This window comes from Hyposmocoma kahamanoa, unplaced genomic scaffold (assembly GCF_003589595.1).
Source record: "Hyposmocoma kahamanoa isolate Upper Pololo Valley unplaced genomic scaffold, ASM358959v1 62, whole genome shotgun sequence".
In the NCBI taxonomy this organism is placed as follows: domain Eukaryota; kingdom Metazoa; phylum Arthropoda; class Insecta; order Lepidoptera; family Cosmopterigidae; genus Hyposmocoma; species Hyposmocoma kahamanoa.
In genome coordinates this window covers 8,159,575-8,181,205 of record NW_020653850.1, presented here as the reverse complement: position 1 = coordinate 8,181,205, position 21,631 = coordinate 8,159,575, and the positions used below count along the sequence as shown (strand labels likewise).

The window sequence follows — 21,631 nt, the reverse complement described above, 5'->3', positions numbered from 1 at the left end:
ACTTCAATTTACGACGTGCATATTGCTTTGAAGTCGTATACTGCTGTAGCTGTGAATGGTTTTTGAAATATTTCATTATTTTTAAAAATGATTTACAATATTTACATTTGAGATATTCCAGTCACGTAAATCACACGTCATACAACCTAAACGTTTCATGAGTACTTGATAGTTCGTTCACGAACTGTTGTGAGCGCGAGTTTCAAATGTTTTTATTACAGTATAGTTCTGGAGAGGCAGCCAATTGTGTCTTATTTCCAGCCAGCTGTTCAGTTCAAAACTATTGGCGTGCTAATTGACTGTGAACTTTGCTATTAATAGGGTTAAGTGGCCAGTTATATCAACGGCGTACGAACCGTCACAACAATCGTGACTTGCTGTACCCTTGTTTTATTTATAAACCAACTCAAAGATGGTTATGGGAACTTGAGATACGACATAAATAAATTTTAGCATATTATAACGTTAATTATATTTACTGTAGGAGTCCGTATATTTATAAGTAGACGCAAATAAATTTATTGAACCTCAACCGAAGGTTATCAGTGTTTGCATTGTGCCAATACGCATTCCTGCAGCGAAATCCATTTATTATTAGCGGGGCATGATAACGATAAACCAACGAGGTCAGACGAGAGCGTACAAAAAATAGGAACGCTGCTTTACTGCGCGTGACTAAAGAGTCGATGCAGGCAAGATGGCTGCACTACTATCTCACTCTATCAAATGCAACCCTCTCAATCCATCCTACTCTTTTAGTTTCGGTTGCCGTTAATTTTTTTGCCAACTGGCTCAGTTTTTATCTGCTTTTTCGACATGAAATTTCACGATTAACGTGATGGTAGAGCTGAGCGAGTTTCCGTTGGCATTTTATCGTAGATTTGATAGCGTTGAAGTTATGTAATGATAACCGCGGTGGATTTAAGTTTTTTTTTTATATATGGTGTAACAGAAATTTGCGTACCGGAAGTATTCTGGTACGCAAATTTAACATCTAATGAACACTGCACGGCACTGGCGTCGTTTATCATATTTGCATGCAAGGGTAAGCAGCAAGCGGCGGTGGATGCGTGCCCAAAGAGAGCCGACTAGATAAAAACTCTCTGCATAATGTATGCGCTCTGAGGGCCTGTTTACGTCGCCCGGAGCGACTTACATAACGGAGCTCACCTTTTTAGGTTGGCACGAGATTGATGCCCGAACCCGCACCCCATCCTATAAGCTGACGGGACGCTACACACATATTAATGCCCTTACAAGTGAGGGTACTCTCATTCAAAGCTTATGTTATGACAACAGTCGTATAAGCATATATGAGTTTTCTGGGAATAATAAGATTAAACGATCGAGGTGACTTTGGCCCTTTTATTCTTTGAAATTAACAGGTTTAAAGTAACTTCTTCCGTTTTTTTAGAATTAATACTTATAGAGTAAAGCAGAGATCGGATTGGGTACTAGAACTTCAACTAATAAACATAAAATGGAGATAATACCTTCCACTGCAATCCCGGAAGGTAAAAAAATAATATTCATAATAAAAAAAATCTTGTAAGTTACACATCAAACATATAGAACATAATAATAATAATAGTTAGTCTCTGCATAGTCCTTGCGAACTTGACACACAACATTAAATTGTTTTGCAGATGTATAGATGTATGCAGGTTCCTTCAGGACACTTTTTTTACACCTAAAAGCTTATGGTAAATTCAAGAAATGCAAACCAGGATTCCAACACACGATATGCTTTAAAGGCGGTAGGTCAAACCTAATACAATACAATAATTCCGAAATTTTGGAGGGAGGTATTATGCACTCTGTGTACGATCTTGAATTTTAGATATATGCTATTCCGATCTCTGATCATAACATAAGTGATAAGCGTAAAGAAAAAATGGACGAATGTATTGGCAACAAAAAATAAACGGCCCATTGTATCTACGAGCAGAAAGCAGGTAGTGAATATGACAAAGATTTAACAAATGGTTCCCAATAAAGCGAAGCAACAAAATGTAGAGCTGGCAACATCGTTAGACGTAATAATAACCAATAGTATAATATTGAGTCACGCATGGCGTGACGGCTCGTCGAGGATACGATTGTCACGAAAAACATTAGTATACTATAGCATAATTCTTCTACGCAACATTGTTAGACAATTGGTCAAATATCGCTTACGGTTACTCATCCAATCCTATAAAATTGAAATTTGTAATACAATTTTGTATTCCTCGTTAACATAATGTAAAATTGTTAATATTTTGTAATGTTAATTTAAAAATGGATTCTCAAAATTCAAGATTTATAAATGGCTTTTAAGACTAACGTAAATATTTATACTTACGTTATTTATTTGTGGTGTTGTTGTGCTAAATAAAAGACTACTTACTAACTAAAAGACTATACACTTATGCAGTTTGCAAAAGTTTCAACCATCATTATAAGCATGTTAGCAGTCATTTGGGAGTTTGTGAGCGAAGTCGGCACTACAAATATTGGGAATTCTGGAACAAGCACGTAAGAAGTCAAACTGTCTGACTGATATCGTATTTCATAGATGTATTGCGAATTTCAGCCAGTCTGCTCGTGGGTAACAGAATAGGCTAAAATGGGAAATTAACTTTTCTAAATGCTTCTCTTACGGTATTTTCAAATATTCTTTCAATGAGTCAAACCAAACCTACTTTCAAAGTCTTGATGCTTTGTTGAATGTTATTATTGTATTTTCCATGCAAGCCGCAAAATGCTGCCAGCTATTCTTTGAGTTTACCGTTTTGTTTTTGTAGTTTTCTCCTTCATTGTTATTAGATGCAAGTATTCTTTCAAAATTTAGAGAAATACTTACCTATTGTTCGTTGTTGTATCGGCGAAATGTTAAAAATGGAACGTTTAAGAGATTTTAAAAATATTTCGATTAAATGACTTTTCAATGAGTAATTTAGCACAAACAAAAAGCACGTGGTGTGCATTATTATCGTTCCGGTCCGTTTGCGTATGCGGCTGTTGCCAGGCGGATACGCAGACACGTGATGTTTCCGAGCAAACCAACTCCAAGATGGCCGCCAATGAATGCCGCCATTCGCTTTCCCACGTCGCGCGCCACTCAGTACACCTCAGTCTCGTTTCTTTTGTATATACGCCATCGAAATACACAATTGCATTTGTGCTAAGTAAAGTCTTGACGATTGCATCTTGACAACTATTTACCGTTACCACCGAGACTGTTTCAAAACGGGGTTGACAATTGAAAATTTTCACCTTGAATATTTCATGTTTTGTATTAGTTGTGTTTATGAATAAGTTAAATTTGTCTTTATTTTTGTAGGTCCTTAGCTGGCGTTAACACACACGTGGCATATCGGTTCGGGCCTATTAGCTAACATGTGCTAACAGCGCATCCGTGAACACGACACATGTGGATGACGACACTTATGAGCCAATCAATGGCTGGCCAACATGTGTTTTGTGCACGTAAAATTATGTGATGAATCATTCCCTAATTTATTTTCCTTATTTGACATATTTTTGTTCAACCATTTGTCAATAGGTCACATTTTAATGTAGTTTATAGTGTTCCATACTGCATTGAATGCGATAGCATTGTAATGGTATTCTTATCTGTCCCGCATTCATTTACATTTCATATTACCTGCGCATTGTTTTGAAAGTAATACTATTCATATTGCCCTTTTGCTAGCATGATGTCATTTTCGTCTTTCTTGGAACATGCGTTCAACTCACAATTTACTTTTCCGTCATTTACAGAAACACGAGCTAGTTTTGGTCGGCACATTCCACGCTTAATCCAATATTGACAATGTCGATGCTATGGAATAGGGCCATTGCCTCTGCCGCATTAATCATGAGAGCCTGAGGACAATGCTTAGCGGATATTACAGAAATGGTCTCATTAATAACGCTCTACCACGTAACGTCTTTGTATTGTGCTATTGACTTAAGTCAAAGGTCATTCGGATAATAATACTTAAGTGTGAAATTGTCTCCAGGAAGAAGAACGTTCTAAGCTATTATGTTCATTTTAATGAGTAACTAAACGACTCACGTGTAGGTTTCCCTTCATTAGGCTTTCAAGTTTGCTCCAATTGAAGAAGTTACTTATTATTGCTTTCACTAATATCCGCAATCCACGAAACGTTGACATACAGGAGGACATAAAATTTAAGAGAGGAGGGAGGATTTGTGTCATGGCTAAAACTCGTGCGTATGTAGCGTTGCGTCGCTCATACATATTCACGACGCGCAGGCTCGTACCGATAGTCACTCGCCATTGGCCGCAAAACTAGCTGAATACTAAACGAACGTCTTTGCAAGATCTGCATTGAAATTACCTACGAATTCGGTTTACTGCTGCTAAATAGCAAGCCGTGAAACACGAAAGGAAATCTCATACTTTATCGCTCTATTCAATGTTACCGAGGTTTACAGCTTTGCTATTTTTATTTGCAACATTATCAGTTACCACAGTGACGGATTACTATCAAAACAACATTTTTATCGGCGACATACCAATAGATATCAGTTTACTTTTGCTCATAGTCATAATAATATATCAATTCGTTAAGTTTGACCCACTTGCTATTAGATAAGCGTTATCGAATTTATAAGTGTAATGTATTAGTTGTGCAATATATTATGTTGTGAGTTTATAATCGTCCTTTTGTTCTGTTCGTTGTTCTGTAAACATTAATTGCTCCGACTCGGATACTCATTCAGTATTCAATGATGTTTGCACTATTGTGACGCAAATCACCGTTTGTATACATACATATGTGTAGAGTGTATATAGAAATAATTTGTTTTTGCTTCTGTTTGTTTTTTAGATAAGTGTGTTGTGTAACTTGATTTCCATTTGTTATTATTTTACCTCAATAATCTCGACAACATTATGAATTGACATCATATCGTGTTTACCACTTTATTTGTTTAAAACTTTTTTACCTACACTATCTGCGTTCATTTGCAGACTAATTGTATGTATATACTACTGCACAATGAATTTACTTTACTAATTTATTATCCAAAAGAGTCACTAAAGGTCGTATAGTTTAATAATTTATTACAAACCTAAGTTACAAGATAAACGGCTCGACACTGTTGGTCAAGGTGACCTTCTGCGCCCAGCAACGTTGCAGCTTTACGTCTCCCCATTCAATGTAAATTGCGAGACCTTGCACGCTACTTGTGACTTCTAAATTTAGTATTACCGATAATTCCAGGACAAAGCGATCGCATAATAAATTTATCGCGACCACATTCCTTTCAAATGTACGCTTTAAAATAACAAAAGAAAGAGGAACACGTGCGGCGCCGTCCGCCATTTTGCAATATAAATACCAAGATGGCGTCGAGCCGTTGGCGAAAGTACTCGGTAATTATACGCGGCGGGAAGGCGAGCAGCGAACAGAAACGCGAGGATCTATGACCGGCCAGTGCACGCAATGCTTAGCTTGATTTATATCGTTCTCTTGTTTCCACTCGGCCGATTGTTCTTCGGTTTATGTGTCGAGACGCGCGATTCTGTTATTGTTAGAGGCGGCCATGGGAACTGCGCGTGCTTGCGTGGGCGCGGGCGCACCACGACCTTTATAGCTTTAACGGCCCTCTATACAATTACAATTTTTGTTTGCCGTTCAAGTTCACGACTTGTTTCATGGTTGATGCTTAAACAAGTTAAAAGGGGACATTTGTAACTGACAGCCTACGCTTGAACTAATCTAAAACGGCTAACGTTTGCTAATGTGCGTCAGAATTAAGTCGTATTTTTTTTTTAATGTTATATTGTGATTGATAACGTTCGATGGCATGATAATAAATTTGTATCTATGAAATTCTAATATACACATGACGCAAGCGGAAAGATTTCTAAGTCAACAACCGAGGAGATATATGTTTAGTAAACATTCATTTCGGTACGAGATATTTCCTGTACCATAATCCATTCCCATTTTATATCTTTATTTACAGAAAGTTTATAAAAAGAGCGCATTTCAGAGATACTTGAAAGAAAAAAAAACATAAAAATACCTCAGACATAATTATGTATGAGTGTCTGACCGTATCAAACGTATTTGTAATTCACACGTGATGTTTTCATTCTAAGGGACATTGCTTTTGTAACGTAATGACAACAAAAAAAATTGAAACAATTACATTTCCACACGTTTTTATTAAATTTTTATTATATTCAGAATAAATTGAATCGCATAACCAAGGTATCAGTATATTATAATTTTAGTCAAGTAATACAAACAAAATCAATATAAAATCTTACAATTTAATTCGTTCGCGTCGGTGTGTATAGATTGTTTAAATTTGAGGTCATGTGACTCAACAACGGTTCTTTAAGCAAAAATAGCTCAATTACCGATGAATGGCAAATTATTGACTTCCATGAATCGCCTACGTTCCCCCTGTGATAAATATTTGACGCTCCATTTCAGCTTTTAGGCTCTATTCGACTTGATAGCAACAGAACGTCTTCGTCATTATGATTTGCTAGTTGTGTTGTAAAAATATTATTAATGTATCTATGGTACGAAATGTTTTGTTTACAGAACACCATGAATATTGGTATAGCGCTACGAGGATGTGTTTTATTTATGGTAGTGAATGTTGTGTGCTAATTTATTGAACTTCATAGTTAACCAGTTATCGTGTCGTAGAATGAACACGTGAGGACTGTAGAAGAGATGTGTGCCGAGTGGGCAAGCCGACGGCTTTAATGAACTAATAGATCGCGTCTCTTGCGCATCGCTATTCGCAATGTAAAGTGACCTCGTTCCAAACATTTTTTATTTAGCCTACGACTACATTTGTCGTTTTAAATGTGTTTTTCGTCGTGCGGAGGGTCTGGCGACGCGGTCGTTGTGCAATCAATTAATGTTTTGCCCTATTTTTTGCGACCACTAAAATCAAGTTGAATTCGTGTCGGTTGCAGTCCTCTTCCTTCATGCAATCGCCCGTGACGGCTCACAGATACTTCAACGACTAAACGACATTGTTTGCTGTTAACAGTGTATTCTCTAATCAGTCTACTCCGACGTTTAGCTGGAATAGTAGAACTAGTTTAAAGACGTCACGCTGTTGTTCTTGCAATTGTTAGTACAATCATAGCTGTCTGGGTGTAGTGTGACTAGCAACGTGATCTTTATGATTTACAAACTTAGCTCCATTGAGTTAATTACAATGGCGATAAGCGGTGCGTTGAACGGACGACAGCAGCGGTTGATAACATAGTTGTTCCGTCGGACACGTAACCGGATTGATTGCGTTTCAATTGCTATTGTTATCGCTAAAACTGTGTCTATTGCTCCAATTCTTTTTCATATATTTTCTCGTTTTGCTTATTGATCATTTACAAGTTAACATACGATTTTATTAGACCATTCCACAATTGTCGAATCAAGTACATACTTACACATTTCTCTATGAGTCTTTTTGTAACAATCAGTGCCTATTGTTTATTTTAAAATCGATTACGTTACGGTTTCAGACGTTGTTAATCAATTTCACACTTTTAAGATTTGGTTTCCATTCAATAAGGTAATCTTTTAAGCGGTTTCTTATTTAACATAAAGCATTGTTTATGGCCGTCAAATATTTTAGCGTGAGGAACGGTGGGGCTTCGTATGCCAAGTCGTTTGACCTTATTCTCGGGACTAGCTCTGCGTAAACTCACATATCGGATTTATGAAAACACGACTATTTTTAGAGTACGTATCAAGCCAGACGGCTCCAATTTATTATTTGTTTGTTTTACTACGAACGTTTGCCAAGTGTGGGTTCATTCCAACATTGCTCGATAATTTATGATAAGCAGACATCTGCCGATGAACTAGTTGCCTCTTGCATACTTACGACACACTAAAACAATTGTGAATGTAAATATTTTATTGCAACAATCATACGCTTCTCGTAACGTGAGACTTTCAATAAAACTCTCCCATACGATATGCGGATTAATTGTGAACATAAATCTGGTGCGCCTGTCCAGTCAGACGACAAACACATTAGTGGACAGGTCATGCGACATCCGCCAGCTCGGTTACAGAACATACAAAACGAGTTATCTCAATTAGAAAGTTGAAGAAGAGTTTGAGAACGCACCACACAACTACGACAAAACGCCGCACTTCCTGTATTTCTCAGCCCGGATTTCAGACTATTATATTACAGTAACGTAATGGAAACTGTCCCTTTGGTAACTGATGACAGCACACGCGCTATCGATGTTACATTCATCTAATGAAACATTTACGATCTTAGTTGTAAATCTAGTTGACTTATACTAGAGGTATATAATTTATCACCTTTCTGTTGGTGTGCAAACTAATAATCTGGTCAATCGTGTCTGTATATATCAATTCAATTATGACCAGTATAGTAGTAGTTCAGGATATAAAGTATTATTCTTTGTGTATCTATAATTTTGAACATTTATTCACTTAACGTGGCATTTTGTATCTAGTATTATCCTCATTTACTATAAGTTCAGTGTAACTGTCGATATATCTCAATTTCAGATTGCAAAGATATCTTCCACGCCATCGGTTTCGATATCCACTTAATTCAGTAAAATTGGCTCGCAAATCAGCCGCGGGGTACAGCGGACACCGGTGTTGCCGTCGCTGAGTTTCCATTTCTCACGTTTGGACCAGTTCTGCGGACTGGTCGAACCGCATGCCAATCAAGAAAGGCGCCCGCGGTCCCTTTAAGGAACGGCATGTGTTTTTGTGCCCCCTTTAAGTATGCGGCCGGCCATTAAACTGCGTGCGGCGGACAGTATAATGGGAATTCTGAATTGCCTTTTGTTTATGAGAATATGATCAGGGGCGTGTTTTTAACGATAACACGAAAAGGTTTGATGAATGGAGCTTAGTCAGGATCCTATAAAAATCATCGGAAACAAATAATTGAGGTATGTTTTATGAACTGCAAATCACAAGAGAGGAAGCTATTAATTGCATGGGCAGAAGTTGTCAGGTAATAAAATTTCAGTCTTAAAGTGCGATAAACACGCAAAAGCATCTCGCAAGCTTGTCATCTGTACCACACCTGTAACCAGGCGGCTAATTGGTTACAAGTGGACAGGATTAGTGCAACTATCCGCATTCAAGTCGATAACATCTATTAAACGCTAAGAGCGCTAATCTTGGCCAATTTATACTCACTGGTAAATCGTTGTGATAAATTGTGATAATCGGATTTGTGGACCACCTGTGACCGACTGCCTTAACCAGAAGGTTTTGTGACCTGGGTTATATGTGAGTCCATTGAGAAGAAATCGGCCCCTGATACATTTTGCCATATCGACACAAATGATTTATCGATAGTGTCTGCCCTGTTAGGTGACAAGAAATCGATTTGCTACGAGAACCTGTACCATAAAGTGGAGGCGTTTATCTCTAAACTATCTAAAGTTGACCGCTATTAAATTGAACCCTTTTTGCTTATATCAAATGAAGTAATCATAAATAATTAAGCGACTGCTAATCGAACATGTCATAATAAATGATTCGTTCTCCAATCAATTTTAGGTGTGTTGTTGGAAAGGGCGTCTTTAAACACAGGTCCTTTGTGTCTTTGATAGGCTTACTACATGTTTTGTATAAATTGTTTATCACCTACACGTGACTGTTTACTATTTAAATTAATAAATTATGATTATCTTCCTGTTATTGTATCACTGTATTCGAGTTTGTTTATTATTGATTCATTTACCAAACAAAGGCGATTACATTATGATACAAGTACTTATTAATAGTAGAAAATCTTGCGCAATCTTTGCCGTTTAAAAACAAGCTATTTAAACTTTGGCAATTGTATTCTCAAATAACAAAGGTCAATGATCCTCTTAAAGTACATAATATATTCGACAAATGAGGCTACTCAATAAAAATTAAGGGATGTATCTGATTAATATTCATGGTAAACAAGTTCTTTTTTGTTTCCAATGTGGTGTCATCAAAGTTGTTTTCACATTTTTGTAACTAGAACCACATAAACTAAGGAGGGTTAGTACAATATTTTGTCTAAAGTAAAACATTTTGTGTAGAAACACAAAATGTTTTACTTTAGACAAGGAAGAATCCATGTAACTCTCGTCGTATTTATTATGTCTAATACAGTAATAATATTAGTAAAGACAATTACATTCCCAACTTCTAGAACTAACTTGAGCGACGTAATACATTAATCGGATCAAAAGGAAGTTGGTTTATCATAAATCTAGTCAAGTCGAGGTTAGTTTAGCGCAGGATTTACCATTTTACTTCGTGTCAGTAAATTTAAAATGAATATTTATAACTTAATAACTTTACTAATAATCGTCGACAAGGCTATTGGAGATATTAACTGGAATTAATAGATTAGTTTTTGAGAAACATGAATTTTGTTACACTGCCTCTTAATCAATTAAATTGATACAATACTTAACAATTGTGTACTTTGAGTAGTTTACTAGCATTAGAGTTTTTCAATTACGTTTTGTCTGTTCTTTAACTATATATTACGACATATTGTTTTAATGTAATTTATTTAATGCCTAAGAGGATCTCACTCACTTTTTTTTAAGCACGATTGATGTTTAATGCGTTGTAGTGCACATTTCTCGTCAATTGACAGGCGATTATGTTAAGTGGCGACGGAGTGGCATTAACTAGGTACTCATACTCCAAACGTGACATGTCTGTGTTGCATAACCTACAAACTGGTTATAAATGTCGAGCTGGTCATATGAGGACTCAGCTATTAATAATATAACTCCACAAGGCTATTGTTTTTCTACAAATTAAATTACTAACATGAATTCTGTATCAATGTAGTATACGCAATTTCTGTGAAATATGACAATACAATCATTGATTTTTTTTACTACGTACCATCTTTACAATAATGTTCACACAGCATTATGAACCTTCTGTAATATACTATTGTGCTAAAAATTTAAGATTAGGTCTGAACTTGTATCGGATATTCCCCCAACGTTGATAAAGCATATACTTTTTTATGGTTTCGTTTTTACAACAACATGATTCTTATTAAATTGTTGCTCGCTCAGAATAACCGTTACGTGTTATTAAAATTCAGAGTAAAAAGTGAATTGCGGAATAGAATCAGGAATGTATTAGTAGGGTGTTAATGTAGCTTCACGGGTTAGTGAACCAACCAGGTGTAAGTGGGCGCAGCGATGCGGGAGACCTGATGTGGCACAGCACCTGCCTGGTTGCTCCTGCCACTAGCCATATGTGGTCTGGACGTGGCTGACCGCACAGAAATGCCGGGTGCAGTACCAACACCCGTCGCAATAAGATTATTTTATAAAGTTTAGCTTCATTTGAAACCAGCATACAATTTTGCGAAAGCCTATAAGTGCGGTATTAGTTATTTAAATTCATAAAAGTGTAGACGTTAATTTTTAACTGAAATATTTACATGCAATCATTGTTAGTCTCGTATAAAATCTGAACTACTATTTTAGTCTAACCTATCGATTTGAACGGATTGAAAATTAGAATAAGATATATTTGTGTCACATCAACATTAAATATTTAAAAATATTCCACGTAATACAATAATGGCGTTATTTTATTATTCAACCCACCAGCATAACAAAACGATGTTTAACCGCTTCAACGGAGACATAAATAGCCAACTAGTTTTCAGTGAAATAAACCAGAGTTATAATATTTAGTATATAAATAACCCGAAGGTTGTTTATTTCACAAAAGCTTTAGGCCAAAACTAGTTGCCGAGAACCGATTCAAGACTACTCATAAATATTCACAAGTACATAATCTTTGAATTGTCGAAAAGGTTTCCATTTGTGTTAGTCAGATAATTTGTTTCTGTGGGTCAGATAATTAAGAGTATTTTAAAGATCAACACAATAATAAACAATATGAAATTAACAGTGCAGTTACACTTAACAGTGAATGCATCAAATTTGTAAATAGTGAACAACGTAAAGTCAGCCTTATGCCTTCAAAGTAAAAGAAACTTGTAAGAAATGTTTGTAGGGATTTCGATGTAGGTATTTTTTTTGTATTAAATGATTGTTCTCTCTTTACAGGTTCATCGCCCGAACGCGAAGCCACCGAGATTAACAAAAAAGGTAATACAACAAACACAAATTCACTTTATCGTTTAACGGCCCGAGGTTTAATACTATCCTATTATACAAACAGATGATTTTAATACCAAATAAGCCGACGGTGTCGTCAATATAACGCAACTGTTTAACGTTTCTCAATATACGATGTAGGCAAAGGTAATAAGGTACTTGTTGTTGTTGTTTGAGAAAATGTCTGACACACATTTAAAGACTGATGTCTCTGTTTAAAAATACTACATGTTTTTTTAGTTAAGCTAAATACGGAAAACACGGAAATTTCATACTTACGTAATATATAAAGAAGTGTTTCTAAAAGCTTCCTTTATTGCAAAATACTATCACATGAATTTATAACTTCCCCAATATCTGTTTTGCGGTTTACTTCATTACTGGTTCCGTACGCGATTTCTTAGTTATATAATATAATAACTTTCCTTCATCGCAAAGTGTATATACATATAACCCCTTTAAAACATTCGAAAAAGTGTTTGTCTTGAAAAATCCAGATCGCCATCCATAATTTTACATTCAAATACGGTTCTTTGTTTGTCCAACCCTTGCATGTTTATGGATGACCACTTATACATTACACCTTTTAAATCTTGAGGTCACAGCGGACGACAAATACATTTGTTATTATCATTTCTTAATCTAAATTTCAATTGGTCATCCGAGTAACGGGGTCATGTCGTTTTCGATAGATTCTACATAATTCTTTATTCGTGTTTCGGTTTCTATACGTTGATATGGTAATTCCACCCAACGGTTCGTGGTTAATCTGTATTTATTTATTCCTTTGACAAGCTTCTTTCATCTTGTATATTTTAGCGTTACTAACATCTGCCTTTTGTGTGTTCACTACCATATAAAAGGCTATGTTTTTTCATGGAATCATTTCGTTTCGTCTAGAGTTCGAAAAGAATTTGTTTACATATAGTAAATTTAGTATTTGTACCTTTGTGTCAAATTTCATTCATGGGCTTTATGTTGGAGTGTATTAAAACAACACATTGCAGCCCTTTGCATTTAAAACTCGCCACACACGAGGTGCCACCACCCTCGCTGTTACAGCTTTATTTTCTTTTCCCTACGTTTGCTGTACTTTTTTAAGTTCATACGTAATAAAGTACACTTGGGGACACTCGAGACCGATCCGAAACCTTTATTTGTTCCGTTCCAAAGCCAGCTTTTATGACTCGTTGTTAGCTATATTACAGGGCTGTTGTTTTATCAACCTGAATAACCACTTTGAATTTAATCAACTTTATAATATAATTGAACATTTAAACATTGATACGAATTTTGTTATTGTCAGAAGTTCTTGAATTAGATTACAATTCAATTTGGGTTAAGTGCCCGAACTTAAAAAACTTAATACTGACGCTACAAACAAACCTCGAAATTATAACACCACAAATTTGCACTATAAGTTAACAAGGCGAGAATAAAATTTCGTTTCCGAACTGGTAAAAGACATCGTGCATGTGCGTCATCTTAAACTCAAGCTCGAAACTTATGTAAATATGTAATTAAATGAATATTCATGGCATAAAAACGCCCCGAAACTATTTTTATATGCCAGAGCCGAGACCCGATCTCTTCAAGATCGACTTTTTATATGCGTTGTTTAACTCCGGATCGTGTTCCGAAGCGATTACCGACTGTTATGGCCGCAAGTGTACTCGTACGATATTACGTGTATTTATAAATTAGAAACACCTGCTTATGCGTGAGCGTGGGCGCAACGAACAACGAATATGATTAATTCACTACTATTTTATTACGCTGATCACGTACATTGATATTCGACATTTGAATTTAATACGCTGCGAACTGTATCGGCAAAATTGTAGTCATTAACAGAATTAAAGAAGATAGTGCCTTGAATAATGAGGGATAGAAAGGGGAAGGACGGTTCGTTAATTAACCGTAACAAGCGATGACCGTTAATGGCCTATGATTAGCTCGCAACGATCCTTCCTATAATGTTCATTCAGCCGAGAAGGCGATAATGACAAAAATATGTAACACAAGAACTTTCTATCGCAACATTGACATTGACGTAGGTAGCTAACGCGTACGATTGACATGACAACACAAAGAGATCGTGAACAATACCAACATATATAATGGGTGAGGTCAGGCGAACGAGTCAGACCAGTATTTCGTGTCTCGTCTTGTATGCTAAGAAAGTCGTCGGTGAAAGTACGGAGCCATATCTAATTCGCTCGGCCGATAACATAATACACGTTTCATAACTACTTCGTAAACTCGTAACCAAACCGGTTCTCGTCTTGGTTTACACGATAATCTCTATAATATTACGATCGTAAAATGAAATAGTTTAAAAGTTGGAAGTAATAATAATAGACGTAATGTATAGGGGATTTATGAAATAAACTCGATAGTCCTTTTTGTGCATCACCCTTCGTTGCGAAAGGGACCCAGCCGACTTGTGAAATAGATTTTAGCCACCTTTTTAGTTTTTTCTTATTCACAAAACGTTACCTGCCGAATGATCCGGTGTTTGGCAAAATAATAATGCCATGCATTTATTCGTTTTCGGAAGAGATAAATATCACTGTTGTCTGCTTCTTTAAAAGATAAATAGTACGTCAGATCATCAGATCAGTCTGAATTATGATCATTGCTTTAACAATGGTCATTTATCACCTTTATTAGTGAATCATGTTGAATCATCGTTTTAAAACAGTCAACTTCTTTAGTGGGCGTTGATGCTCGCTGAAGGTTAAAATGAACGTAATTTTTTGCGTGATTAAAAAAGAAAATTACTGCAAGACGGGATAAGCAACCGCTGCTTGTACCGTTATAATCGTCCGAGTCGCATTGACTGGTTTTACTGGTTGGCTCATTACAGTGGGTGCATTAATGAGCTCGTATGTGAAAGTTCATCGTCCTACGTCCCATACAGTTGCTTTTGACTTTAGCTATAACAATATAGACTATTTTGCTTTATTGAATACGCTTTTTTCTTTCAACTTTTTTTTAAGTTTTAGCAGTTCGGCAAAATTGCTTAACATAATTCGCGGTTATTCTGAGATTATACAAAAAATATCAAATTACAGACGGTATTATAGAGTTATATAATAGTATTAATCTCTTCACGTTCAGACGATGGTCACCAAATTCCTAAGACAGCGAGATTTTAAGGACCAAGCTACTAATTTCATATAACAATAAGAATATGTTACTTCTGTCTATATTTAATTTCTCCAGTTTTTCAGTTACATACAAAGTATTAAAGTCCATATCAGTATCTGTAATTAATGCTAAGAATACACAGGCTAATGCTCGAGTTTGAAACACCCAGGCCTCGTAACCGGTTGTAAACAACGTACAATTTTGCTTGACTTTCTATCAGACGTATTATTATGGCCTTTAATCTATAAAGACGCCTCTATTTACCCGGTCACGACACAGACGAAAGGAAGGGCGTGTAACCTAGCACTGACTCCAATATACACTAAATAATCAAGTCTTCTTAGAGTCATGGTACCAAATTCAGAAAGTGTCATGTTATACATCTTAATATGATAAACTTTGTATAAGCGGATACCATGCGTTAATTAGTTTGTACTCAGATTGTTTGTTAGTTTTCATACATTTATATAAATTTCTGTAAACATTAATATTTCACTGTGCCAACACAAAATAACTTTCAATTTAAGCCAACGCGTTTAGCTTTATTGCATAGCCGTATATTTGCAGTAGCACGAGATATGACTCAATGCTTGCGCTAATTAAAGCATTGCGATCATATTCCATCAATAACAAACACATGAAATTATAAAAATATTGAATAACGCTTGCCACATCCATTGAGTTATACCTCTTTATTTTCGTGATAGAGGAGTTATATTTAAAAGCTATCTTATAAATTACTTATTTGTTGTAGATAACTTCCATGAACACACAATGGAAACTAAAGGGCACATCGTATCATATTGAGCAAAAACTACTAGATAATGATTGTATGGTATTATGTCGTGAGTAGAATTGAGTACAACGAGCGGGTAACATGAACTAAATATGCCTACACATTTTAATGTTGATCTCATTACATGCTTAGTAGTTAAGGACCTAAATACTTAAGATAAACGTACAATTTGTAAGCGGCTTCTCGATATATTCCTTTATTAAAAGTTATCTTGCTACATAATTATTGCTAAAAAGTGTCATGAGGTTTTAAGGAAGTATTATCGGTAATATTTGAAAAAAAAAAAAAATGTAAAGCATAATTTGTCTGGTTTTAATTTGTATTCCAATTCGACATAGTTGCGATTTGTTGCAAGCTTCTGTTGTTCACGGTCAGCCACCAGTCAACCGGTTTCACGACTCTTCACCGTCTAGTAAAGTTATGAAACACGATTTATCGACAACAAGATTTTATTTTACCACTTGTGCAATAGTTGTTGAGATGGATTGTCTGTATGCGTCCGGCTAAATCTCTCATAAAATCTAATAAACATCAAAACCTTTATAATAATCGTCGTGGACTTCGAGTTCTATACCAAATTATTATTTAATGAGAGTGAACGAGAAACATATATGTTATACATTTACGGTTATGATATTCATCGTTGATTACAATTGTAAGTTTGACGAAATTGCAGACAATATGAAATTCAATTTCGTCATATAGCTTTGTCATGTTAGCCATTCTGGACATGATACTTTGGAAGGTGTGAAACGTCAATTAGGGTGACGAAAGGAGATAAATATTGGGTAATCGTCTATGCTATTTTCGAACTAAGTATTTTATTCAATTAAACGTTAGCTTGTTACACAAAAGGGGATGATTGACGTATTTTTTGCATAGTCACAATACAGTGATTCTTATTTACTGTCCTGTAAAAAGAGAAAGTTATCCAACAGATGCGAATTTAGCAAGTAGTTTGAAATAAAGTTTAATAGAAGATTTAATTTCTCGTTGACACCGTATCAGACCAAAATAGATGCGATGGATTGTATCTGACGTGAATGGATCAACACCTTTTATCATAGCCCGTTCTTGATCTTGAAAGTAAAGTCGTGCCAAAACCGATACGTCTCTCTATTGTCAGCTGTGATATTTATGATTTCGTATTAGATTAAATTTTAGATTGGCAATGTCGATAAATCGAAGTGTTCTCCAAGACATCTATTTCGTCGATCCAATGCGCTGGCGCTGCGCCGTCACGATTCATGCGCTTCAGTGTAGGCGGCTACTTTCTCCTAACGGTACGCTTCTCCCCTCCCGCACACCGCCGTCTGAGTAGTGATTACGACATCTGTTTTGAATTTTATCATCTGCGGAATCATGGTGATGATAAATAACATTAGGAATCGTTTTGAAACAGTAATGCTTGTTGATATTTTGTTATATCTTAGTGCTTATTTTACAGTTGACTTTTGTGGTTATTTAGACGTTGTAACACGGTAATAATATTTAATATTTCAAAAGGTACTTATACCTTTTGAAATCTATCAAGTCCCTCCTCCTTTATCATCTCTTATTAGATGGACTATCATAATCTTGTACTTTATACTACAGCATTCCTTCAACACGAAGCAGGCGCGCTCCAGGGGACTAGTGCCTGAGGTTACGGCTCACGATCTTTGCCACTTCGGCTCAGCGAAGCCTGCCGTCTTGGTATGATAAACGATTCTAGGCTCTAGATACCTGCTCAATATTTTTTATTGTCCGTAATGTTCTGTGGTAGAATGCAATAATGTTTACGATTTTTTTTATACTAGTAGAATCCAACTTGAAATTTTATAATGTGAATTTTTTTCGTGTTTCGAAGCACTTATTGTTACTAAGTACGCGGTATGAATTTAATCGTGACAAGTAATTGTGATCACATGGAAACGAGACTACTTTTTGTTATCTAGAATGAACTGAGCTATGTCAAAAGAATTAAGGTCGTCTTATCTGCTTTAACTAAAGCAATATTTAGTTCGCTAATCTCTCATAATATAATTTATGATGATGGATGGTACTATAGGATTGTGCACGCTCTACATGCTCATATTAGTTTGAGTAGAAAACGTTGTATAATTAAATTGTTGACAGTTGTCGAGCAGGGTTACCTACAATTCGTTGTCAAATGTCAACATAAATGCTTAAACAAGCATTGTAAAGAACCACTTTGGTCTCCAGCGAAGAAAGTGCTGGCGTGGTTCCAAATAGTGTCGTCGTTCCGAGAACTGCATCGATTCGTACTAGACTGAAGCCGTTCAGTGCCAACTTGTTAATTACGCGTCGTCGCTCGCTGATTTGTGTCTTACGTCATCTCCACCGATGACTGATGATCGCAGTTCAAAATCGGGTTTATTTACTCGCCATAAATCAGTCACTCAGATCGAATTGTTGCTAGTAACAAATGTATTGATTTTCTTTATAATAAAAAGGCATTGTCCGTTTGAAAGCTCGTGAGCACAAAGCGTGAAGACAACAAAAAGCTACTGCACAAAAAGGCTCGCCCATATCGGTGCGGTTGCGGGCACGACTGGTATTATTCTGTATGAAACGGAACGCACATGTGAAGCAGATGTTTGGGGTTCTTTTTCTTTTCAAATGTATTATTGCTCCTCCACCCTCGTCCCTAGCTACACCACCGCGCAGTCATTGACCCCTTTTTTGTCATTTAGAGGAGGATGCCTTTGATTTGGACCTGTTTCTCTATTCATTTATTGCTTTTATTAATGTTTTCCTGAATACCGACGCAATGTGTTTGTAGTGCAACTAGTTGTATCAAATTTTCATTACAAACTTGACGTTATTCCAATTGGTTTATTTCGTAACATGACTGCTTGAGATTTATAAGAACGCAAGCTATAAATGGAATTTTGCGTGTGGGGGTACACGTGTACCGCCCCGTGGTGCTTACGGGAGAGTTGACCCGATATAAAACAGGTTCTAAGTTGCTCCCCAAGGTTGTTATGAAACAGCTATTAACGTTTTATTTTAGTCTTACCTACACCTCTCTACAGCGTATTATGTTCAGAAGTAAAGAAATGTTATTATATTTCAGTGCCACTTTCACATAATTCTGTTTCGACAATGGCTGTGTAACAAAACATCTACACGGTTATAAACATCATTTCATCTAATGAAACGTCAGAAATGCCAAGTTCAACGCACTAAAACGTTTACGGCGCAATCTCAAGTCTTCTCAACAGACGCAAAACCACTCGCTGTAAAAATGTCGAAATATTTACGAGAACTTTTTGCTTCGAGTTTAAATATAGGTTTGCCAATTCACATCACACGACTTTCAACTTTAAGATCTATCGGTGACATAAACAATTTGCTTGGCCATAAACGAAATGGTTTTCGAGATCGTCTTGGACCAAATCGTGCGTTCCATGCGAAACGTGTTTGCCGAAGCTATAAAGGAACTAGTAAAACTTGTATTGTGGTTATTGGTTACTGTTTTTTACTCTCGGTTTATTTGGTCGGCTTGAGATGCTGAGTTCCGTTGCGTAATTTATTACAATTTGCTTGGTGCGGAAAACGTCCATACTTAAAAAAAATTGATTTCTCTATCTTGTTGTAATATAAAATTAGCTGGTCATTGTACTACACTATTTGCAGAAAATTACTCTCTGACCAAACAAAAGGCAAATTACTCTTACAACCTAAGCATTTTGTCTCTAAGCCATGTTTCAAGTTCAATTTAATCGGAATTGGGGTGCTAACAAGAAATCGTTTTACCTTTATACTCTGCTGGGAATTTTATTAACAAGGACGACATTCCGGGAACCTGTTAAGCCGCGGTTCGATGGGACGCCCCAAAGGGTGCTTGGAGCAGGTAGAACGAAAAACTCCATGTTTTTACCCTTTCATCCTCATACGATACACCGTAGGCTGTAATTTATTCCTTTCTTTATATCGCGTAAATTCCCTTGGGTTGTCAGATCATGAAAAGTTGTTTCTTTTTGCTTCAATTTTCCCACGAATATTTTAAAGTACTGATTTCTTCTTCCGCAACACGAGACCGGACCGGTACCAGACCGAGTCGAATCATCAATTATTTATACTCGTTTACCTTTCAGAAAGCTTATTTTTATTTTAGTCTTGCTCTCACTACGGTAGCCATGTATCAAGAATCGTGTACACATCAAGTACACATCAACGAAAACAATAACAAGAACCTCATTGGGTTATTCATGAGAATAATTAAGTTTCCCCGAATTTAATGACATGTTGATCTAAGCTAAAGTTTACGGTCTATAAACATTCATCGATTCATTTAAGTCTGTTTTATACCATTTATGCCCAGAAACTGAATACTGGCGTATATCGATGTCTTACTTTCTCAAACACGTATTTTATAAGGAGTGATTATTCAGGAGAGGGGAAAACTATTTATTTTTATTTCTTATCAAGGGTTGTGTTAATTTGGATGCATTACTTTAAGAATAGGTAAAAGCCAGTGTGTGAATATGAAGGAAATGTGATATGAAATCAGCCTGCAAAATTTGTATACACAATGCATTTTTTGCATTTCAGTTATTTTGTGCTTTAAGATACGAGTTTGAGAAAGTGAGTGTTACTAGTAGACACACATGACACGACACACATGCAAACGTATATTCATTCTTAAGCACACTGTACGATTGTACGCCGACTGTAACAAAATACGCGCTTAGGGAATAATTTGAAAATATGCATGTAATGTAATGCAGGTGGCGAACCGAGCCAATCTCTTTTGGCACTGTGTTTACAAAATCCCGCGGAATTGAATCGTGTGCGCGCTAGTATTTGTAAACAGGCCGTGTGGCTCCTAAAATACTTTGAACAGGAATTGAACCCACGCCAACGTGCGTAGACGGCGACTCGCGCGTCCCTCGTAAACTTTTCACTATACGACACATCTCATTTTATTCTCGTTCATCTGTCTTTTATGTTCTTTAATTTATATTCGCCCGTTGCGCGGAGGTGACGACATTCTCTCCGGAATTGCCTCGCCAATATAATTGCTTACTTCACTTTTGTTGACAATTTACATATTGATATGTATACGTCTCGTCTGCAAAAAAACTTGCCGCTGTAGAGTGGTACAAGGAAAATTATCGATATAACCGACCTTCTGACGTGATAAGCGAATTGTTTGTTTCTGAATTGAATACCGGCACAGTTTTGCTAACAACCATAATAAACGATACCGGTTTAAAGATGCCAACAAATGAACATACTCGTGTTGTGTACGATTTGCTTTCAGCAGAAGGGATCGATGTTTAATTTACTTAAATCGTATTTTCTTTTATCTCCTGTCGTTCAACTACGTTGATAATCAGCCACAAAGTATAAGCAATGTTACGCAACAATATTTGCTAAATTGCCTAGCGACGACGTATACGTACTTATAGTAACGTGGGGCACTTTAACCACTCGCTGTTTGCTAAATATCCTTACTGTTTTATAATATAACGTTATAAAACGTTATATTATATATATATATATATATATATATATATATATATATATAT

At 36.2% G+C, this 21,631-nt stretch overlaps 1 protein-coding gene across 3 annotated transcripts in view; it reads left to right on the top strand.

Annotated features, from left to right (window-relative positions):
• The window catches only part of LOC113229599 (lysine-specific demethylase 3A-like), a 221,191-nt gene that overhangs the window by 158,815 nt on the left and 40,745 nt on the right, over positions 1 to 21,631 (top strand). For all 3 annotated transcript variants that reach the window (XM_026463254.1, XM_026463253.1, XM_026463255.1), the window contains one exon: positions 12,092 to 12,133. In XM_026463254.1, the coding sequence (XP_026319039.1) occupies positions 12,092 to 12,133 (42 nt within the window). The remainder of the gene's footprint in view (positions 1 to 12,091; positions 12,134 to 21,631) is intronic.